Source organism: Balaenoptera physalus, assembly GCF_965194825.1.
Source record: "Balaenoptera physalus genome assembly, chromosome: 1".
NCBI lineage: Eukaryota > Metazoa > Chordata > Mammalia > Artiodactyla > Balaenopteridae > Balaenoptera > Balaenoptera physalus.
The window spans coordinates 66,271,891-66,296,025 of record NC_138882.1 but is presented as its reverse complement, the minus strand read 5'-3'; the positions used below and the strand labels follow the sequence as shown (position 1 = coordinate 66,296,025).

The 24,135-nt window shown below is 42.6% G+C and overlaps 1 protein-coding gene across 4 annotated transcripts in view; it reads left to right on the top strand.

The window, feature by feature from the left end:
- The first annotated feature begins 1,148 nt into the window (after positions 1 to 1,148).
- UCK2 (uridine-cytidine kinase 2) overlaps positions 1,149 to 24,135 on the top strand; it is a 79,771-nt gene continuing 56,784 nt past the window's right edge. Inside the window, exons 1-2 of one of the 4 annotated variants that reach the window (XM_082438814.1) lie at positions 1,149 to 1,580; positions 3,692 to 4,076. In XM_082438814.1, coding sequence (XP_082294940.1) covers positions 4,065 to 4,076 — 12 coding nt within the window. In that variant the 5' untranslated portion in view covers positions 1,149 to 1,580; positions 3,692 to 4,064. Of the gene's footprint in view, positions 1,581 to 1,626; positions 1,866 to 3,691; positions 4,077 to 24,135 lie in introns of those variants that run through there. The other 3 variants (XM_082438815.1, XM_082438813.1, XM_082438812.1) reach the window with 3 other exon arrangements.

Below are 24,135 nucleotides of genomic sequence, written 5' to 3'. Positions count from 1 at the left end.
TGAAACGAACATTTGTTTTTTCTAATACTCAATTTTCTTTAGTAATTTTTTTTCAAAATAATTCTGAATTTTAGGTAACTTACTAAGTTTTGAAAGAGGATGCTATAGACTTAACTTCTCCTTTAGACTGTAGGACCCCCATCAGCTCATTTATACCAGTCCCAGGTTCACAGGGGCAGCGGCTGTAAGTGACTAGTCTAGTCCTCCCTTTCTCCCCTGTGCCCCAAAGAAGGTTCCCTTTCCAGTTTCAGCCCTTTAGGGGCTTCTCCTCATAGATCATTTATATAGGGTCTTGTACCTGTGCAGGGTACTACGTTAAGTACTTTAAATATAATAGTTCATTTAATATAATAATCCTAGCATGTAACTGCCATTATTATTCCCACTTAACAGATGAGAACATTGAGCAAGGGAGATTAAGTAACTTGCTCAGGGAACTGCACGTCAATGCAGAAATCTGGCTCCAGAGGTGGCGCTGCTCTGAGTCATCAGCAGCTACTGCCTTTGTAACCAAGTGCCTAATTCCCCATCTCTGAAAAACCAGTTCACTTAAAGGTATTAATAAGTCAACGTGACATTAAGTATTATTTTAACGTTTCCACAGCCCTAACTCCACAGGAACCTCAGTGTTTGGGATTTCGAACTACGGTTAGAAAGGGCGTTGATGTTAGGAGGGAGGGCTTCCCTCAGATGAGCTCCTCAAATTACCTTTCTCTAGGAAGGACTCCAGAGAGTCGCCGTTTAAGGAGGATGGTGTTTGGGGGTTTCCAAGAGAGGAAATATTTAAAGCCAGCGGCTGACATATTATTTTGGCAAACGGGAGGGGAAAAAAAAAAATCTCATTTTCGGAACACAAGTTTTTAGTCTGGATAATGGGTAAATGACATTAACTCTTTGTTTCATCTTAACCTTCCAAGCTTGTTTTAATTTTGCTTCTCAAACCTGAGGCATCTCCTCCATTATTTGATGTGTCCTTTTAGCTTTTTATCCCTTTTGAAATAGGTGGGAGCATACCCAATTAAAACGCAGAAGGCTCCTTTCTTTTCCCTTGGGCCCGCCGCAGGTCGTCGTCGCGGAAAGGGTTAAGCAGGCGGGTTGGGAGAAGGGTCGGGCTCACACCTTTCCCAGAGACCCCAGGCGGCGGCGGCGGCGGGGCCCGGGAGGGGCGGAGGCTGGGGCAGACGCCTCGCCGCCGCTGCCTCGGCGAATAGCAGTGCGCTGTCCGCCCGGATTGGAGCAGCAGCATCACGCTGACCTCTGCCTGGGATGTAAACCGAGGCGGCCGCAGCCGGCAGAGGAAGGCTCTCGGCTCCTCCGGGAAAGCCAGCTCCAGCACCGGGATCCAAGCGGTGCGCAGGGAGCCGCGTCAGCCTCGACCTGGGCAGCGCCCAGCGGAGGCTGCAGGAAGCGGAGGGAGCCCGGCGCGGGCGGGGACCGTGCGTCCGTTCGCACAGGCAGCGGGAGGAGGGGCGGCGCGAGCCATGGCCGGGGACAGCGAGCAGACCCTACAGAACCACCAGCAGCCCAACGGCGGCGAGCCCTTCCTGATCGGCGTTAGCGGGGGCACGGCCAGCGGCAAGGTACGGCGGGGCCCCGGGGCCGCGCTCTCTTCTCCTCCCCACCTCTCCCCACCCCGGCCCCGGCCCGGCGGCGCCGCATGTGGCCGGCGGCCGCGGGCCATGTCAGTTCCTGCAGCCACCGCGTGGCCCGCGCGCCTCCGCTGCTGGCCGCGCTCCAGTGCAGAGTCTTCCCCGCGCAGACTCCGGGCGCCGCGGCAGGGGACGGGCGGCCGGGGACTCGGGCCATCTGAGGTTCCAGGGGTACTCCGGCCACCGATCACAGGGCTGGCACGCTCCCCGGCGGCGGTAATTCGTGGCCGGGGTCCTATGGGGGAGGGGCAGAGAAAACGGATGCTTATTGTTTTGCGAGTCCGTCTTCGGGGAGAGGGCTTTAAGCGGGGTCCTCTACGAACCCCCGGTACACCCGTCTTCCCTCGGCCTGGCGTTGATGTGCTCGCCCGGCGACGCAACCCCGGTGCCAGGGGCGGAGCGAGCCGGGTAGCCCGACCGGGAGGGCTGCGAGAACGTGCGAGGCGGCGTCCCGGGGAAGGGGAGCCCCACTTGGGCTGGACGCCGGGGCCCGGGATTGCAGGGGTTTCCGGGTAAAATCCTGAGAGCCTAATAGGCGAGGTGACATCAATGAAATGATCATAGTCGGGGCTTCTCTTTTTGGGGGGTTTTAAGAGGAAACGCGGTCGGCTTCAATGAGAAAGTTGTGCTGGCCCCATGCTCTTAGATGTCTGGGGCCGTACGCGTCTTGCATCCGCGAAACGGGGTCGTCCTCTGGCTGTCTGAATCCTCTAGGAGCCTGCTTTCTTTGTTTTTTCAGCAAGGCAAGGAGAGACTAGGGATATGCTTTCTTAGCTTTGCCCGCGGCTTTTTCTGCAGGTGGAGAAGGGTGGAGTCCTCTCAGATGTTTTTCTTTGCTCCCCTGCCTTTAAGATGTGCGTACTTGTTTTCCCTACTGTTTAACAAGTTCATTTGGTGCCCGGGCTCCTCAAGGGGAGCCTGCGAGAGATAGGTGCTGCGCGCTGGGTTTGGCGAGGTGGGATGATGCCTCCTAGGGTCAGGGAGAGCGGAGCAGGAAGGCTGGTTGGCGCCATGAGAAGTGAGCCACGAGGTTTTTGCTCCGGAGCAGACTCTGCCGTAGCCCCTCCTCCATTTTGGTTTTACATTTTTCCCTCCAGGTCTGGACTACTTTGGCGCAGGGGGCCCAGGCACGGCAGCTGGCGCTACGGAACTTCTTTATTGATTAGTTAATCTCGGCTGTAGCTCCCAGGGCTTGGGATATGCCTGCTTTGTGTCCCAGAAGTTTGTGTTGAATTTGCCCCTGGTTGAATGCCTTTTTAAATTTTTACATGTTTTTTATTGGTACTATTACTAGTAAGTCAAAGCCAAACCAGGATGCCAGCTCTTTTAGGAAATGTACCTGTTAGATTAGAATTTTCTCAGTCCCCCTCCGCACCCCATCCCCCGCCCTTTCCATAGTATATTCGTGTTATGTGGGGCCTTTTTTGTTGTTGATGGCCGTATTCCCAGCGCTCCTAGAATGATGCCTGGCACATAGTTGGACCCAAATATTAACCTGAGATCCAGCCCTCCTAGGGGGAAGGAGACCGAAACTGGCAGATGAGTGTAGCATTTAGGAACAAAATGACCTTGGTAATCATCTAAATAATTTAGTCACTACAGAGGTGGAAACTAAGATCCTAAAAGGTGAACTAACTCGCTTCTTATTCTTGTGTGTTCCTCAATCATCACCTTTTCTCAGTGGATAATCAGTATAAATGTGTTATTTGGTAACGTGTCAAGTAGGAGCTAGGAATGAGCCATTAAGGGATCTCTTAACTCTGCTGTCCCTATTTCTCATCAAGGAGGAAGATACTCCCAAGAAAGGGTCTATTTTCATGCAGTTTTTAAAGCATGTTGTATCTTTTGGGCATTAACAAATACTTTGTCATTGTAAGATTTTATAATTTTTTTGTTACTAAAAAAAGCCCAAAGGAGCATTGGACTTCAAAAATTCTTTACTGCAGTCAGTTTGCTGCAATTATGTCTTGATTCTTTAGTCCAGGCCTTAGTGCCTTTTCTCCAAGGAATTTGAAGTTTTTGTTTTTGTTTTTGTTTTAAAGGATGGTCAGCATTAACAAACTGGACCTCCTTTGGAAGCCTCAAGTCTGAACATTGTGGTACAGGAGGGCCTGGAAGCAAAGTCGATACTCTACCCCCTGCATATTTGCTCTGTGCCTGTTAAAGGAATTTGGGAGAAGGCAAAGGGCCCAAGGACATCAACAAAAAAGGACAGTTTTAGAGCTAGAAGGAACCTCAGAGGCCCTGGAGTCCAACACTTCATCTCATCACTTACGGATGAGAAAAATAATGAATTCAGATCATATATTCGTCCCAGCTATTGGCCTTGTTTAAGAAGAATTGACTAAGGCATGCCCGGAGAACACAAGTTTACACCTTCAACCTGGAAAGGGGCTACTTGGAAATGGCTACAGAATGGTTTCAGAGGTACTTGACCCAAAAGGAAATGGAAATGCAGATTGCTTTGTACTCAGTGGCCCGGCAATATAGATCTTGATTGCTTTTTCCCCTCCTTTATAAGAGAAAACAACTCCCTGTTCAGCTTTTCTTGAGAGCTCTAATTTGTCTCAATGTTGTTGCTGCCCTGAGTTAACAAGTATTTTATCTTAGCCTAAGTTATTTTGGTTGTAGAAGGCAAAAATAGAGATTGTGGTCCATATATTACATTTTTGTTTGTTTGTTTTGGCCATGCCACGCAGCATGTGGGATCTTAGTTCCCCCACCAGGGATCGAACGCGCACCCCCTGCATTGGAAGCGTAGAGTCTTAACCACTGGACCGCCAGGGAAGTCCCATACATCACATTTTTAAAGTTTGTTTTATACATGAAGATTAATTAGAGCTCTAGAGTAAGCTTTGCTAGGCTGACATGGCAAATCATTGTTAAAAACTCATCTTAAAATTGTGGTGGGTTGAGAAAGTAATTCTGATCTATGTTAAAAATCACATTCTCATATTTCCTCCTAAAGGACAGGTCTAGAGAGAGCAAGAAGTAACACTGGATGGGGAAGAAAAACAGTTTAAACTTCTTTACCTGAATATATGTATATATCCATGACTTTAGGTGCCATTCCCTCTCCTCTTTATTTTTGCTGTTTACTGCCCTGTGACTTCTTGGCCAATTGAAATAGCTTCTCGGTCTGCACTGCTGTCAGAGTGGTCTTCCTTAGTGTAGCTCTGACTGTGTCACTCTCCTTTTTGGAAACCTTGGATACTTCTCCATTGCCCAGGCTATAGGTCAGCTATTTCAGCACAGTGCACATCCCCCTGGCACCCAAATGTGGTCCCAGACTATTTATTTATTTATTTAAAAAATTTTTTAAAATATATTTATTTATTTACCTATGGCTGTGTTGGGTCTTCCTTGCTGTGCGTGCGGGCTTTCTCTAGTTGCGGCAAGCGGGGGCTACTCTTCGTTGCAGTGTATGGGCTTCTCATTGGGGTGGCTTCTCTTGTTGCAGAGCACAGGCTATAGGCGCGCAGGCTTCAGTAGTTGTGTCTCGCGGGCTGATAGAGCACAGGCTCAGTAGTTGTGGCGCATGGGTTTAGTTGCTCTGCAGCATGTGGGATCTTCCCGGACCAGGGCTCAAATCCCGTGTCCCCTGCATTGGCAGGCAGATTTCTAACCACTGCGCCACCAGGGAAGTCCCACCAGACTATTTATTTGTCCACTCTTGTCCCCCTTCCCCACACCCAAATGCACACACATACATCTGTGGAACTGCTTTCATTTATACTTTTGCTCCTGGTCTTCTCTCTGGAATGGCCTCTAATCCTTTCAAGGTTTCAGTTTTGTTAATACTTCCCACAGGGAACTTTGTTATCCATTTTCTTAATCAGAATTATATTTTGTCTCTAATGCTTCCATAGTTTCACCACATTTTGCCTAGTGCTGGGGTTATTTGTTGACTGCTTCCCCCACTATAGTAAAAGTTCTATAAGAGCATCTCATTTATTTCTGCCTTAATGCCCATTACAGTGTTTGATACAGCATTTGTTGAACTGAGTTAGGTAGACCATCATTTGTAATTATCCTTTTATTCTTTTAATTCATAAGACTATTTGAATTAGGCTTTGAAGCCACAGTTGAAACCATATTTAACTGTGCTATTCTTGTTGCAGTGACTAGGCAGTAAAAAAAAACCCTGAACCCTAGTACTGTGCATTGGTATTGCTTATTCAGAGCCTAGTATTTAATTAGTATGTACTAAATGAATATTTGTTGAATGTCATTGTGCAGAATACTGTATTAAGAGGAAGTCAGGTTATAAGGAAATATGAGAGAAAGTCTTTGTCAGTATTTTATAGTTACAAGCTGCTTAAACAGCTCAATCAAGCCAATTTATCATTAAAGCATTTCCTTATCTCTTCCTTTTGAAGTGGGGCAGGTGTCTTCCCCATTGATGGATAACACTGGAAGGTGTTAGGAGAATTTTTGACTTGCCTGAGGTCATGTGTAGCTAGTAAGTGATAGAACTTGGATTGGAATCCAGGTTTTTCCTTTACTAAATCTATGCCTGTTTTGAACTTTCTCCACAAGCAGGGACCAGCCTTCAGACGTATTTTGAGGGAGGTCAGTCTGACAGTGTATGAATAATACAGACCAAGAGAGGACATTGCAGTCCCCTCAGAGGTGGGGGCTGTCACCTCAGCTCGGCCCGACCATGAGTCAGCATCTGCTTTTGGAGCGCTCTGGAATGCTCCCTGGACCTCCGGCTCCTCGGCTCCCATTGCCGGGTTCCTGGAACCTCGGCAGCCATCCCCATCCAGCCAGATCACTCATTCCGCACCCTCCCTCCATCAGGTGCTCCCAGAACCATGGGACTGCTTTGGTTCTTTTGCTGTTTTCTCAGAGCTGGCATTGTCTGCTTTGTACCGCCTCAAGCTGCTGCCTGGGAGGTCTGACGTGATCTGGCCCTGCTGACCCCCTGCCACTCTCCCCTTTGCTCTCGATTCCAGCCACATCCCCAGCTTGGCCCATCATGCTTCCCCCCTGCCCAGGGCTCTTCACACTTGCTGTTTGCTCTGCCTGAAATTCCCTCTTGTTCATTGTGCCAGTGCCTAGCACATGCCTGCTAGAATGAAGCCCAAGCAGCAGGTCTTGCTGCTGCTGCCTTTCCTCAGCTGCTGCCTCATTTCTTGTTGGAAAGTCTTTGAAGTGTGTTTCTGATGCACACTGTCTGTGCTCACCTAACTCCAGCTCACTGTACCTATAGCATTTGCTTAGGTCTTCTGCCTGATATTATTTATTTTTTATTTTTTTTAAACATTCCCACCAACAGTGTAGGAGGGTTCCCTTTTCTCCAGCATTTGTTGTTTGTAGACTTTTTGATGATGGCCATTCTGACCAATGTGAGGTGTGATACCTCATTGTAGTTTTGATGTACATTTCTCTAATAATTAGTGATGTTGAGCATCTTTTCATGTGCCTGTTGGCTATCTGTATGTCTTCTTTGGAGAAATGTCTATTTAGGTTTTCTGCCCATTTTTTGATTTTTTTTTTATGTTGAGCTATATGAGCTGTTTATATAATTTTAGAAATTAATCCCTTGTCAGTTGCATCATTTGCAAATATTTTCTCCCATTCTGTAGGTTGTCTTTTCTTTTCTTTTTTTAATTATCTTTTGAGTTATGTTGCTTTATATATATATTTATTTATTTATTTTAAGATTTAATTTTATTTATTTTTGGCTGCGTTGGGTCTTCATTTCTGTGCGCGGGCTTTCTCTAGGTGTGGTGAGCGGGGGCTACTCTTGGTTGCGGTGCGCAGGCTTCTTATTGCGGTGGCTTCTCTTGTTGCGGAGCACAGGCTCTAGGCACGCAGGCTTCAGTAGTTGCGGCATGCGGGCTTCAGTAGTTGTGGCTCGCGGGCTTTAGGGTGCAGGCTCAGCAGTTGTGGTGCACGGGCTTTAGGGTGCAGGCTCAGCAGTTGTGGCGCACGGGCTTAGTTGCTCCGCGGCATGTGGGATCTTCCTGGACCAGGGCTCGAACCCCTGTCCCCTGCATTGGCAGGGGGATTCTTATCCACTGCACCACCAGGGAAGTACTGTAGGTTGTCTTTTCGTTGATATTATTTCTTTGTTGAGTCTTGCTCTCATGAGGTCCTGTGATGGAGACAGGTTGTGTTTGGGAATTTCATGGCTGAAGACCTGACCTTTTTTGCTAGTGGGATCTGAGATGGTGCTGTTGGAATTGCTTAAGATCTCTAAGGTCTTTTAGACATGTGTCTCAATTTCTTAAATCAATAAAAACTCTTGAGAGTATATTCTGTGTGTGTGTGTGTGTGTGTGTTTATGTGCTTTCTTGTCCATTAAACTTTTTATCATTAAACCAATTTATCATTAAAGCATTTGATCATCTTGTTATTGTAATGTATCATGTATCTGAATATGCAAATTATGTAAGTATAATCAATATAATTAAAAACAAAAATAGGGATTATGAAAGGATAAGAAAAATGAGATAAACACTTAAAAATTGTGGTTTCTTTAGCAGTATAAAGACTTTTGGTTCTTACTGAATGTTTTATTTTTAAAAATCTTATTTCAAATGTGGTGATTCATGAATCTTGGATGATCTTGGTGATATTACTCTTAGTGATAATATAAGGCTGAAAGTTTGGTTCTAAGTTAAGTATCATGAATCTTGATTTCATGACTGTATTTAAAAAAGTTATTCCCCAAAATGATCCAAGTACAAGAAACTCATCATTTGCAGTATTTATAAAATCATGAGAGTCCCATCCCCCAATTATGCAGCTAGAAAATTTTCATCTTCATTGTTGTCCATCAGCTATTTTTGCAAACCAAGATGCTCCATTTAATGTTTTCTTTTTCATTTTTTTTTTTTTATACAGCAGGTTCTTATTAGTTATCCATTTTATACATATTAGTGTATATATGTCAATCCCAGTCTCCCAATTCATCACACCACCACCATCCCGTGTGATCCCACATTTCATTTTGGTGGAGCACTCATTTTTGCAATAATAGTGACAGAAGATTCTACCACTTGCTTTTTGTATGACTTGTGGCACATTATTGTAGAGCTTTGGTAAGGTAAGAATTTTGCCTGGTACATACATGGTAGAAGCATAAGAATTTTGTGTGTGTGTTGTTGAAGTTGAGTTGTGCTTCTTTATTGCTTTAATCAGGCTGTAAGTATGCTGTCTGGTCTGATATCCATACCTCCCTTCCCCTCAGCTGGAGAGCTGTTTTGTCATATCTCAGCAAACATCCTCTGTTTGTTTGCCTGTCCTGTAGGAAGTCCAGAGTTCTGCAGTTGTCTGTAGGGTTGCCTCCTCCCGCATGGTGGAGGGTGAGCTCTGTCTGTGCAGGTTGGTAGTCTCTCTCAGGCTCTACACAGAGCTTGTAGTAGAATGGGATGCTAAGGGTGCTGACCTGTGATTTTGAACTGTGGTCTTTAAACATGTTTGCATCCATTTCTGCTAAGAGAATTTTGGAGAATTCTTTATCCCTGTCACATGGTTTTGACATCAGTTTTTTTCATCACATGAGTAAAGAGTAGCAAAGTATGTAATTTCTGATATATTGTAAATGTTGACGTTTTAAAATAATAATTGTTTCATTCTCTTAAATGTGCTCTAAATACTGTAATAATTTGACCTATTACCATCCATTTAAGAAATACATGAATAAGCTCTTCATTGAATCAGAAATGTTAAGTTTTCATTTTTTTCTCCTTGAAATCTTATTTCAATTCCACTTCCTCCACAAAATGTTAATTTATTTTTATGCTTGAAATTTTTTTATCGATCACTCTGTCATCCTTCTGCAACAAAAATATGTATGTACATTGGAATGATCTTTATTTCCTGTTCTCATAAGTCTCTTCAGTGTTAATTTCCTTTGGATTGCATCAGTACAGTTATTAGCATAAATTAATCAGATCAAGTAGATATACATTTTGATAAGTAATTAGACACAAAAGGTAGAATTATGTCGGAAAGTAACTTGATGAGACAGGTGGAGCTCCCCCACCCAATTATTTCATGTATTGGGGGATGATTCCTACTTAATGCTAGAATAAGATTTTTTGCTTGTTTAGATGTAAACTTTGAGAAACCTTGTTGACGTAAGTAGATGGGAATGGAAGAACTTTTGTTATATCAAGGTCACCCAGTTTTCATCTTTCTATTTATATGTCAGAACCTGATGTGTGTTTATGAATCAGCCAGCTTGGCACTCACCTCCCTTTAATTTTGTTGAAAGCAGAAAACTGGAAGCCTCCAGAATTGTAAAAGCATTTGTTACCCACTCATTAGGTCATTCACTTTTTAGTATCAGCACTAGTACTTCAAATCAGTTTATGGCCACTGATTTAGGAAACTTGGGTTTCGGTCCAACTTTGCCAGTTATTTATTAGGTATATTCATCTATAGAAGAGGGTCCTTACAGCTCTTAGCGTTTCACAATTCCACAGCTTGCCTTGAGTATCCTATAATTGTTTTCTTACTACTGGTCACACAGATCAAGTACTTTTCAAATCTTCAACTCCGAACCTCTATGATGCGGTTGGCATTTGTAATCTTTTGGTGGGGTTCTGAAGGACTGTCATCTCTTGGCCCTTGCCAACACCCACCTGAACTGGATTTCTCGGAGGTCCTGGGGCCCTGTGTGCTTTCTCTCACAGATAGATGTTGCTCCTTTTCCCTAGAGTCCCTTCCTCCCTCCATCCTCCTTCCTTTTCCTTACCCGGATAGCCCCTGCTCATCTTTCCATTGGTGTCTCTGTCTCCTAGGCAGTCCTCCTAGGCTGGCATGATGGAGTGACCCTCTGCTGTGCTGCTAAAGCGTCCTACCAGAACTCCATTGTAAAATTCTCCCCCATCCAGGGCAGTCCTTGCTTCTTTAGTCTGTCTTCCTCTCTAGACGGAGCTCTCAGCATCAGAGACTATGTTTACCTCACTGTTGCCTGAGCGAGGCTCACAAATGGGCTAAAAACAGTCTATGTGAGTTCTCAATAAGTGTTTGTTAAATAACCAAACATTAAGGACTCTTCTCAACTCCCTGACATCTTCACTTAGATGTATAACAGGAGTCTCAATACGTCCAATATTTAACTCCTGCTCTTCCCTCAGATGTGCTCAACCTGCGGCCTTCCCCATCTCAGTTGATGACATTTTCAGCCTTCTAGTTGCTCAGGCCTAAGACTTTGGAGCCATTCTTGACTCCTTTTGTATTCACTTGTATCCAATCCATTAAGGAATCTTGTTGACCTTACCTCCTTACCTACATGTCCACAATCTGACCACTTTTCATCTCCACTGCTTCCACTCTGGTCCAAGCCACCAGCATCTCACAGCTGGGTCATTGCAGTAGAATCCTGACTCATCTCCCTGATCTACTCTTTTTTTTAAAATTTATTTTTATTTTATTTTATTTTATTGATTTGAGTCCTCTCCCTCTTTTTCTTGTTGAGTCTGGCTAATGGCTTATCAATTTTGTTTATCTTCTCAAAGAACCAACTTTTAGTTTTATTGATCTTTGCTATTGTTTTCTTTGTTTCTATTTCATTTATTTCCGCTCTGATCTTTATGATTTCTTTCCTTCTGCTAACTTTGGGTTTTGTTTGTTCTTCTTTCTCTAGTTCCTTTAGATGTAAAGTTAGATTGTTTACTTGAGATTTTTCTTGTTTCTTTAGGTAGGCTTGTATAGCTATAAACTTCCCTCTTAGAACTGCTTTTGCTGCATCCCATAGGTTTTGGATAGTCGTGTTTTCATTGTCATTTGTCTCTAGGTATTTTTTGATTTCCTCTTTGATTTCTTCAGTGATCTCTTGGTTATTTAGTAACGTATTGGTTAGACTCCATGTGTTTGTGTTTTTTACGCTTTTTTCCCTGTAATTCATTTCTAATCTCATAGCGGTGTGGTCAGAAAAGATGCTTGATATGATTTCAATCTTCTTAAATTTACTGAGGCTTGATTTGTGACCCAAGATGTGATCTATCCTGGAGAATGTTCCGTGCGCACTTGAGAAGAACGTGTAATCTGCTGTTTTTGGATGGAATGTCCTATAAATATCAATTAAATCTATCTGGTCTATTGTGTCGTTTAAAGCTTCTGTTTCCTTATTTATTTTCATTTTGGATGATCTGTCCATTGGTGTAAGTGAGGTGTTAAAAGTCCCCCACTATTATTGTGTTACTGTCAATTTCCTCTTTTATAGCTGTTAGCAGTTGCCTTATGTACTGAGGTGCTCCTATGTTGGGTGCATATATATTTATAATTGTTATATCTTCTTCTTGGACTGATCCCTTGATCATTATGTAGTGTCCTTCCTTGTCTCTTGTAACATTCTTTATTTTAAAGTCTATTTTATCTGATATGAGTATAGCTACTCCAGCTTTCTTTTGATTTCCATTTGCATGGAATATCTTTTTCCATCCCCTCACTTTCAGTCTGTATGTGTCCCTAGATCTGAAGTGGGTCTCTTGTAGACAGCATATATATGAGTCTTGTTTTTGTATACATTCAGCAAGCCTGTGTCTTTTGGTTGGAGCATTTAATCCATTCACGTTTAAGGTAGTTATCGATATGTATGTTCCTATGACCATTTTCTTAATTGTTTTGGGTCTGTTTTTGTAGGTCCTTTTCTTGTCTTGTGTTTCCCACTTAGAGAAGTTCCTTTAGCATTTGTTGTAGAGCTGGTTTGGTGGTGCTGAATTCTCTTAGCTTTTGCTTGTCTGTAAAGCTTTTGATTTCTCCATCAAATCTAAATGAGATCCTTGCCGGGTAGAGTAGTCTTGGTTGTAGGTTCTTCCCTTTCATCACTTTAAGTATATCATGCCACTCCCTTCTGGCTTGTAGAGTTTCTGCTGAGAAATCAGCTGTTAACCTTATGGGAGCTCCTTTGTATGTTATTTGTCATTTTTCCCTTGCTGCTTTCAATAATTTTTCTTTGTCTTTAATTTCTGCCACTTTGATTACTATGTGTCTCGGCGTGTTTCTCCTTGGGTTTATCCTGTATGGGACTCTCTGCTCTTCCTGGACTTGGGTGGCTATTTCCTTTCCCATGTTAGGGAAGTTTTCGACTATAATCTCTTCAAATATTTTCTCGGGTCCTTTCTCTCTTCTCCTTCTGGGACCCCTATAGTGCGAATGTTGTTGTGTTTAATGTTGTCCCAGAGGTCTCTTAGGCTGTCTTCATTTCTTTTCTTTCTTTTTTCTTTAGTGTGTTCCGCAGCAGTGAATTCCACCATTCTGTCTTCCAGGTCACTTATCCGTTCTTCTGCCTCAGTTATTCTGCTATTGATTCCTTCTAGTGTAGTTTTCATTTCAGTTATTGTATTGTTCATCTCTGTTTGTTTGTTCTTTAATTCTTCTAGGTCTTTGTTAAACATTTCTTGCATCTTCTCGATCTTTGCCTCCATTCTTATTCCGAGGTCCTGGATCATCTTCACTATCATTATTCTGAATTCTTTTTCTGGAAGGTTGCCTGTCTCCACTTCATTTAGTTGTTTTTCTGGGGTTTTATCTTGTCCCTTCATCTGGTATATAACCCTCTGCCTTTTCATCTTGTCTGTCTTTCTGTGAATATGGTTTTTGTTCCACAGGCTGCAGGATTGTAGTTTTTCTTGCTTCTGCTGTCTGCCCTCTGGTGGTTGAGGCTATCTAAGAGCTCCCTGATCTACTCTTATCTTCCTGTTCTCTTCTTATCGTAGCAGCCAGAGTGATTCTGTTAAAATGAAGGAAGGTTGGATAGCAGTTTCCCTGCTTCTACTCACAACCTTGCAGTAGCTTCCCATTTTACTCTCAATAAAAGCCAAAGTCCTTACAAAGATCCACAGGGTCCTACAAATGGGCCTTTGCATTGGCTGTTCATTCTGCAGGGACAGCACTTCCTTCAGACATCTGAATAGTTAACTCTCTCACCTCCTTGGTCACCTTATTTAGAATTGCACCCAGTAGGCACTCAAATATTTGTTGGAAAATGGATGAAGAGTTCATTATTTCCTTGCTCAGTTATCCCTTCTAATACTAGTTTTCAGCTGTTAAACCCAGTTGCTTTGGCTGTTGCTGGGAGATCACTGTCCCTTTGCTGGTCACATTTGTACTTCCTCTTGGACATCACTTCACCAGGATAGGATTGTGGGCACATTGCCAACCACAGAGCTCGGTGTCAGTGTACATGCTAGATGGCTTAGGTGCCTGTTTAATGGCTCATTTAAAAAATATATAATGAACCTTAATATCTTGCTGTCAAATTCATATTAGGGATGCCACCTAATTTTGTTTAATGAAATGCTTGTTGATATGAACTAGATTTTTACTTTAACTCAAGAAATGCTAGAAGAGTAGATCTTTTAAACCAAAACGATTATCTTCTCTATCTTAGAGGAAGGTAGATGCATCATCTTTTGAGAAAAACTATCTCTGCTTTGGGCAGCTTGCATTCCTCTGAATATAGGCCTTTCATAGCATGGATTGGAGTTGCAGAAGTGCTGAGCAGAGCCATAGGGTGGGAAAACATGGTAGCTTTTTAGGTTCTTTTGAGTTTAGTGTGGCTTGTAGGCAACAGAGTATGTCCTTACTGAATTAGAGAGATTCGACATGACAGACACTGTCCGAAGCTATGTGTATAATTTTGTATTGTCCCATTGGGGTTATTAGTGTTCTTCCTTTCATCAACACAGATGAGACATAATTACATATATTACAAACTTTAGTTTCTGCTGTAAAACAGCAGTGTTAAGATCTGAGATGCTACTATTTAAAATGTTTTCTTTTTTTTTGACAAAAGAAATGCAGATACTTTGTAAACTGAAACAGTTATGGTCTTCACTGTTCTAGTAAATTTATGATAGGACTGATAAGAAGTAGTTCTGTGCAGGAATAGAACTTGGAACCCAGGGCAAATACCCAGGAGCCACGGGTAGCCTGCCCCATCTGTGCAGCTGATGGGTTAGCACCTCTGCCAACAGGTGCATTGGAATCAGCGTGGCATTTATCAAAGCAGCTGTGGTATGACTGCCCTTTGTCTCAGTGGAAGGTTTCTTTTCTTTTTTTTTTTTAATTTTTATTTTTTTGGCTGTGTTGGGTCTTCGTTGCTGCGCTGGGTCTTTCTCTAGTTGCGGCGGGTGGGGACTACTCTTCGTTGTGGTGCACGGGCTTCTCATTATGGTGGCTTCTCTTGTTGCGGAGCACGGGCTCTAGGCGCACAGACTTCAGTAGTTGCAGCACACAGGCTCAGTAGTTGCAGCATGTGTGCCCTAGAGCACAGGGGCTTCACTATTTGTGACATGTGGGCTCCATGGTTGTGGCTCACGGGCTCTAGAGTGCAGGCTCAGTAGTTGCGGCGCACGGGCTTAGTTGCTCCGTGGCATGTGGGATCTTCCCGGACCAGGGATCAAACCCGTGTCCCCTGCATTGGCAAGCAGATTCTTAACCACTGCACCAGCAGGGAAGTCCCAGTGGAGGGTTTCTGAGGACCTGTTTCTGTTGTATGGTGTATTGGTTGTCTGCACGAACTTTCTCCAGAATTTCTCCAGTAGTTGAGTTTGGTGAGGAGATTGGTTAAGAGCCCTGCTGTTTCAGGTGGGCTGCATTTCCTGGGGACATGTTGATTTTTCTAATGAGGTAAAACATGCATTAAAAATTTATTTTATTTTATTTTATTGAAGTACAGTTGATTCACAATGTTGTGTTAATTTCTGCTGTACAGCAAAGTGATTCAGTTATACATATGTATACATTCTTTTTCATATTGTTTTCCATTATGGTTTATCACAGGATATTGAATAGAGTTCCCTGTGCTATACAGTCAGACCTTGTTGTTTATTCATTCTATATATAATAGTTTGCATCTGCTGATCTCAAATTCCCAATCTATCCTTCCCCCAACCCCCCTTGGCAACCACAGGTCTATTCTCTATGTCTTTGAGTCTGTTTCTGTTTCATAGATAAGTTCATTTGTGTCATATTTTAGATCCACATGTAAGTGATATCATATGGTATTTGTCTTTCTCTGTCTGACTTCACTTAGCATGATAATCTCTAGGTCCATACATGTTGCTGCAAATGGCATTATTTCATTCTTTTTTATGGATGAGTGGTATTCCATTGTATATTCGTACCACATCTTCTTTATCCATTCATATGTCAGTAGACATTTAGGTTGTAAAACATGCTATTTTAATTAGTCAGTGGCTTCATTTTCCTCTACCCCCCTTGTAGAGAAAGTAAATTTTTTTTTAATATTTACTTATTAATTAATTTATTTTGGTTGTGCTGGGTCTTAGTTGCGGTAGGCAGGCTCCTTAGTTGCCACACATGGACTCCTTAGCTGTGGCATGCATGTGGGATCTAGTTCCCTGACCAGGACCAGGCCGCCTGCATTGGGAGCATGGAGTCTTAACCACTGCACCACCAAGGAAGTCCTGAGAAAGTAAACCTCTGAAAGCATAAGGAGCAGATGACTGACACGTAGCAATTGAATAAGGGGCAGTGAGTACTCTTCTGAAGGCATTGGAGGCAGAGCCCTCCTTGTCTGACTCTGGAGAACACAAGCTAGAGGCTGTGCTGGATTGATCATTTGGGTTCTGGAGGGACACAATCACGGGACGTCATGCTGGAAGTGGAAAAGCTTGTGTTTTGTACATCTGAGAAGAGCTAATCCCCAGCCTGCCATGAGGCTCCTTTTGCAGGTCTTTGTGGGGTTCAAGGTCTTGGTGTGATAGAATCAAAGCTTTATGATGTCTCTCCTTGCAGCAGGGATTGCAGTGGATCTCCAGTAGGTCCAGACAGCTCGATGGGCTTTGGAGTCAGCGTGCTTGTGTTAACGTCCCAGTTCCACCACTCTTCATCTGTTTCTTCCGAACCCCTTTCTCCATCTGTGAAAAGGAGATCATGTCTCATTTGGAGAGTTACTAGGGTTCCATGAGAAGGAGCAGGAGTACATACATCGCAGGGAGTCTACAGGGGACCTGTTCTCCTGCACCGTGGTTCCTGCTCTGCAGCAGCCGTGCTGTCACTGCAGGCTCTTTGGCCATCCTGCTGACACTTCTGACCAGCACGGCTCCCTGAGCACATGAGCCTGGAGCTGTCCAGGCGTTGCGGTGTTGATAGTGATGAGGACCCATTAGGGCATTGTGATTCCCACTTGCTAACCATGATGCTGTCTCCTTGAGGCCATGGCCTGTCCTCTTTGCTGATAAGGCCATGACTAGTCAGATGTTGACTTCTCAGTGTTCTTTTTCTCATCCCCAACTTGCTGGAGGCCTTAGCGATCCTGTTCTGTAGCTGTTAAGATGGACTTGTTTTATAAAGGGTAGTTATGGGGAAAAAAAGCAATTAATTAACATTCCTTTTTTTTTTTTTTTTTTTTGGCTGTGCCACATGGCTTGTGGGAACTTAGTTCCCTGACCAGGGATCAAACCTGCGCCCCCTGAAGTAGAAGCATGGAGTCCTAACTGCTGGACCACCAGGGAATTCCCTAACATTACTTTCTTAAAAAAAAACAACCCTTTTAATTAAAAATAGAACATACAGGAATGGGTGTAAATTACAAGTGTGTGGTTCAGTGAATTAATCACAAAGTGACTGCACCTGTGTAGGTACTTGCCCAAGTTAAGAAATATATTGTGACCAGCATCACTGCAAGTCCCTTGCCATCACTACCCTCCTCTCAGTTGTCTCTTGATTGTCTGCTAGATGCGAGGCAGTGTTTCATAGCTGTAGAGTTACCATGTATGACTTGTGGGACTCTAGGAACTTGGTCTTGTATAGGAGATACATACATATGAAAATAAAGCCACTGAAGCTTTCACCCTTGTCTGCCTCTGAGAGAAAAGGTCTTGTCTTCCATTCACTGGTTCATTCTGTCAATATTTATTGATTTCTGACAAAGTGCCAGGCACGCTGTTAAGTACTGGGACTACAACAGTGATTAGATAAAGCCCTTGACCTCATGGGGCTCACATGTCTAGGTCTGACTCACGGGTGCTAACCTACTACCTAACTACGTGGTAGGTGTTTAATAAATGTCTTCCAAACCCAACTAAATATAATCCCTTTACTCTTCTCCTATGGCATTTACCCTTTTGTAGTACTGTGCTCAGCTGTTAGACCTCTGACTTTTTCCCCCCGTATTTTAAAAAAAAATTATTTATTTTTGAGATATAGTTGACTTACAGTATTATATTAGTTCAGGTGTACAATATAGCAATTCAAAATTTTTGTAGATTATACTCCATTTATAGTTACTGTAAAATATTGGCTGTAATCCCTGTGCTATACAATATATCCTTGAAGCTTATTTATTCTATTCATAGCAGTTGGTACCTCTTAATCCTCTACCCCTATCTTATCCCTCCCCGCTTCCCTCTCCCCACTGGTAACCATTAGTTTGTTCTCTATATCTGTGAGTTGGGTTTTTGTTGTTGTTGTTATATTCACTAGTTTGTTTTATTTTTTAGATTACACATATAAGTGATAATATACGGTATTTGTCTTTCTCTGACTTATTTCACTAAGCATGATACCCTCCAGGTCCATCCAAGACCTCTGACTTACAGATTCCAGGATCCTGGAATGCAGGTTGTGCATCTTTGTATTCCTAGCCTCTTGCATAGAAAGGACTTCGGTCTGATTATGGAAGGTGTGACAAGTGCCGAGTAAATGGTACAGTCAGTAAGTGTTGTCGGAAGTTAAGAGGAGTTGGAGAATGTTAATGACTGTGGTAAAGCTTTTCTTGCTAAAGTCACCAATAATCACCTAGTCCCTAAGGCCCATTAAAGCTGTTGATTCCTTAGTTTACTTTTCTGTAACAATTGACAATGACCAATTCCTCTGACGAAAGTTTTTTTTTTAACTAATTTATTTTTTTACTTTTGGCTGTGTTGGGTCTTTGTTGCTGCACGCGGGCTTTCTCTAGTTGCCGCCAGCGGGGGCTGCTCTTGGTTGCGGTGCGCAGGCTTATCATTGATTGAGGTGGCTTGTTGCGGAGCACGGGCTCTAGGCGTGCGGGCTCAGTAGTTGTGGCACGTGGGCTCAGTAGTCGTGTCTCGCGGGCTGTAGAGCGCAGGCTCAGTAGTTGTGGTGCACGGGCTTAGTTGCTCTGCGGCATGTGGGATCTTCCCAGACCAGGGCTTGAACCCGTGTCCCCTGCACTGGCAGGCGGATTCTTAACCACTGCGCCACCAAGGAAGTCCCTGGGGAAAGTTCTTTGATTTCACCACTCTAGGCTGACTTTCTCCCTGTCTCATGGTTCTTCCACCTCTGAGGGTTTTTTCTGCCTGTGAATGTGTCATGCCTCAGAACCCCCTCTTTGGCTCACTGGTTTGCACCCTCTGCATACTCTGTATCCTCCATTTGTTGATGACTCCCAGGTGATTTCCTGCCCTGAGCCTGTTCCTGGGTTCCTTTCCCACTTATCCAGCTGTGTCCTGGGCATTGCCCTTTGATGTTCATGAACTAAGTTTATTCAGAACTAGACGCCTAGTCCCTAGTACCCAGTCTCAACTGCTCCCAGCCACAGGTGCTGCACTACCCATATTTTCTCTCCACACAAATGCATGGGAAAGAAACCGCAAGTCATCTCTCTCCAGCGTTCCTCCATCCTCCCACACCCATCCTGGCTCCCGGGGTCCCACCAGTTCTACTTGCTGAATTTCCCTTGGAATTACCCCCTCCCTCCCTCGCCTGCATCCATCATTTCTTGCCTGGATAACTCTCCAGTGGCTGACTTGCCAGCCGCCAATCTGGACTTCTTTCAAGACATTCTCCACACTGTTGCTGGAGTGATCATGCCTGTCACTCCCCAAAAATGCTTTAGTGGCTCTTCTTTGCCTTCAGTCTTGCTGTCAGCATTGCCTCCCACCTAAGCCGTGGTTTAGTCTCTCCAGGCTTACTTCCTGTTTCTCTCCATACATACACCATGCCTGTCCTTTCCAACCCAGATGTCAGCTTACAGTTCCCAGATCTTGGAGAGCTCACCTCCATACCTCTGGACGTGCGGCTGCTTCTTCTTCACATGTTGTCCCCTCCCCTTTTGTCCCGTCCCTTCAAAACCCTGGGAGGTGTTCTCTGGCCGTCCACTGTGCTCTGAATTGAGGTTCCCATCCTGTGTTCTCCTCCCTCTAGCACGCTGTTTGCTGTTTGCTTATTTTTCTTCCCAGCGGACTGAGTTTTAAGAGCAATGTCTTTCATTTCTACTATGCCTAGAATATCATAGGTATGAGGGTTTTCTTTTTTTTTTTTTATGTTTATATTTTTATTTTTGGCTGTGTTGGGTCTTCGTTTCTGTGCAAGGGCTTTCTCTAGTTGCAGCAAGCAGGGGCCACTCTTCATCGTGGTGCGCGGGCCTCTCACTGTCAGGCCTCTCTTGTTGCAGAGCACGGGCTCCAGACGCGCAGGCTCAGTAGTTGTGGCTCATGGGGCCTAGTTGCTCTGCGGCCTGTGGGATCTTCCCAGACCAGGGCTTGAACCCTCGTCCCCTGCATTAGCAGGCAGATTCTCAACCACTGTGCCACCAGGGAAGCCCGGTATGAGGGTTTTCTTTGTTTTTTTGTTTGTTTTGTTTTTTGCTTTTTGTTTTGCTATGAGTGTAGGATTGAGTAATGTGTGGGTTCACCTGGATAAATTTTTTTTTTCATTCTAACATCAGAATTTGAGATCTGAAAAATTAATCTCACATATATATAGTTCTTGGTTGATGTGGCACAGATGTTCATGGCAGTTGCTCTCTGCAGAGCTGAACATTAAACTAGTGTTGGTAGGAAGTATACTAGCAGGAGGCACACTTGTTGATTTTCTTTTATTTTTTTTATTTTTTTATAAGTTATTTCTGAGATATACATTTTAAAGTAATAACTAGAATTATGACTTATAATATTATACCAGAACATATAAGATTTTTAGAAATTTCATGTAATGTCTGAAACATTTATATTAACATATTTCCATACAAATAACCCAATGAAAGTTTAGTATTAGTTGTTTTGCTTGTTTGTTTTTTTATACTGCAGGTTCTTATTAGTCATCAATTTTATACACATCAGTGTATACATGTCAATCCCAATTGCCCAATTCAGCGCACCACCATCCCCACCCCACCGCAGTTTTCCCCCCTTGGTGTCCATATATCTGTTCTCTACTTCTGTGTCTCAACTTCTGCCCTGCAAACCGGCTCATCTGTACCATTTTTCTAGGTTCCACATACGTGCGTTAATATACAATATTTGTTTTTCTCTTTCTGACTTACTTCACTCTGTATGACAGTCTCTAGATCCATCCACGTCTCAACAAATGACCCAATTTCGTTCCTTTTTATGGCTGAGTAATATTCCATTGTATATATGTACCACAACTTCTTTATCCATTCGTCTGTTGATGGGCATTTAGGTTGCTTCCATGACCTGGCTATTGTAAATAGTGCTGCAATGAACATTGGGGTGCATGTGTCTTTTTGAATTACGGTTTTCTCTGAGTATATGCCCAGTAGTGGGATTGCTAGATCATATGGTAAATCTATTTTTAGTTTTTTAAGGAACCTCCATACTGTTCTCCGTAGTGGCTGTATCCATTTACATTCCCACCACCAGTGCAAGAGGGTTCCCTTTTCTCCACACCCTCTCCAGCATTTGTTGTTTGTAGATTTTCTGATGATGCCCATTCTAACTGGTGTGAGGTGATACCTCATTGTAGTTTGGATTTGCATTTCTCTAATAATTAGTGATGTTGAGCATCTTTTCATGTGCTTCTTGGCCATCTGTATGTCTTCTTTGGAGAAATGTCTGTTTAGGTCTTCTGCCCATTTTTGGATTGGGTTGTTTGTTTCTTTAATATTGAGCTGAATGAGCTGTTTATGTATTTTGGAGATTAATCCTTTGTCCGTTGATTCGTTTGCAAATATTTTCTCCCATTCTGAGGATGGTCTTTTTGTCTTGTTTATGGTTTCCCTTGCTGTGCAAAAGCTTTGAAGTTTCATTAGGTCCCATTTGTTTATTTTTGTTTTTATTTCCATTACTCTAGGAGGTGGATCAAAAAAGATCTTGCTGTGATTTATGTCAAAGAGTGTTCTTCCTATGTTTTCCTCTAAGGGTTTTATAGTGTCCGGTCTTACATTTAGGTCTCGAATCCATTTTGAGTTTATTTTTGTGTATAGTGTTAGGGAGTATTCTAATTTCATTCTTCTACAGGTAGCTGTCCAGTTTTCCCAGCACCACTTATTGAAGAGACTGTCTTTTCTCCATTGTATATCTTTGCCTCCTTTGTCATAGATTAGTTGACCATAGGTGCGTGGGTTTATCTCTGGGCTTTCTATCTCGTTACATTGATCTATGTTTCTGTTTTTGTGCCAGTACCATATTGTCTTGATTACTGTAGCTTTATAGTATAGTCTGAAGTCAGGGAGTCTGATTCCTCCAGCTCCGTTTTTTTTCCTGAGACTGCTTTGGCTATTCGGGGTCTTTTGTGTCTCCATACAAATTTTAAGGTGATTTGTTCTAGTTCCGTAAAAAATGCCATTGGTAATTTGATAGGGATTGCATTGAATCTGTAGATTGCTTTGGGTAATATAGTCATTTTCACAATAATGATTCTTCCAATCCAAGAACATGATATAGCTCTCCATCTGTTGGTATCATCTTTAATTTCTTTCATCAGTGACTTATAGTTTTCTGCATACAGGTCTTTTGTCTCCCTAGGTAGGTTTATTCCTAGGTATTTTATTCTTTTTGTTGCAACGGTAAATGGGAGTGTTTCCATAATTTCTCTTTCAGATTTTTCATCATTAGTGTATAGGAATGCAAGAGATTTCTGTGCATTAATTTTGTATCCTGCAACATTACCAAATTCATTGATTAGCTCTAGTAGTTTTCTGGTGGCATTTTTAGGATTCTCTATGTATAGTATCATGTCATCTGCAAACAGTGACAGTTTTACTTCTTCTTTTCCAATTTGTATTCCTTTTATTTCTTTTTCTTCTCTGATTGCCATGGCTAGGACTTCCAAAACTATGTTGAATAATAGTGGTGAGAGTGGACATCCTTGTCTCGTTCCTGATCTTAGAGGAAATGCTTTCAGTTTTTCACCATTGAGAATGATGTTTGCTGTGGGTTTGTCATATCTGGCCTTTATTATGTTGAGGTAGGTTCCCTCTATGCCCACTTTCTGGAGAGTTTTTATCATTAATGGGTGTTGAATTTTATCAAAAGCTTTTTCTGCATCTATTGAGATGATCATATGGTTTTTATTCTTCAATTTGTTAATATGGTGTATCACATTGATTGATTTGCATATACTGAAGAATCCTTGCATCCCTGGGATAAATCCCACTTGATCGTAGTTTATGATCCTTTTAATGTGTTGTTGGATTCTGTTTGCTAGTATTTTGTTGAGGATTTTTGCATCTATATTCATCAGTGATATTGGTCTGTAATTTTCTTTTTTTGTAGTATCTTTGTCTGGTTTTGGTATCAGGGTGATGTTGGCCTCATAGAATGAGTTTGGGAGTGTTCCTTCCTCTGCAATTTTTTGGAAGAGTTTGAGAAGGATGGGTGTTAACTCTTCTCTAAATTTTTGATAGAATTCACCTGTGAAACCATCTGGTCCTGGACTTTTGTTTGTTGGAAGATTTTTAATCACAGTTTCAATTTCATTACTTGTGATTGGTCTGTTCATATTTTCTGTTTCTTCCTGGTTCATTCTTGGAAGGTATACCTTTCTAAGAATTTGTCCATTTCTTCCAGGTTGTCCATTTTATTGGCATAGAGTTGCTTGCAGTAGTCTCTTAGGATGCTTTTTATTTCTGTGGTGTCTGTTGTAACTTCTCCTTTTTCATTTCTAATTTTATTGATTTGAGTCCTCTCCCTCTTTTTCTTGATGAGTCTGGCTAATGGCTTATCAATTTTGTTTATCTTCTCGAAGAACCAGCTTTTAGTTTTATTGATCTTTGCTATTGTTTTCTTTGTTTCTATTTCATTTATTTCTGCTCTGATCTTTATGATTTCTTTCCTTCTACTAACTTTGGGTTTTGTTTGTTCTTCTTTCTCTAGTTCCTTTAGGTGTAAGGTTAGATTGTTTACTTGAGATTTTTGTTGTTTCTTTAGGTAGGCTTGTATAGCTATAAACTTCCCTCTTTGAACTGCTTTTGCTGCATCCCAAGGTTTTGGATAGTCGTGTTTTCATTGTCATTTGTCTCTCGGTATTTTTTGATTTCCTCTTTGATTTCTTCAGTGATCTCTTGGTTATTTAGTAACGTATTGTTTAGCCTCCATGTGTTTGTGTTTTTTACTGTTTTTTTTTTAGTAATTTATAGGCAGGCCTTTTTGAAATTAATTAATTAATTAATTAATTAATTTTTGGCTGCATTGGATCTTCATTGCTGCATGCGGGCTTTCTCTAGTTGCGGTGAGCTGGGGGCTACTCTTTGTTGTGTTGTGTGGGCTTCTCATTGCGGTGGCTTCTCTTGTTGTGGAGCACGGGCTCTAGGCGTGTGGGCTCAGTAGTTGTGGCACGTGGGCTCAGT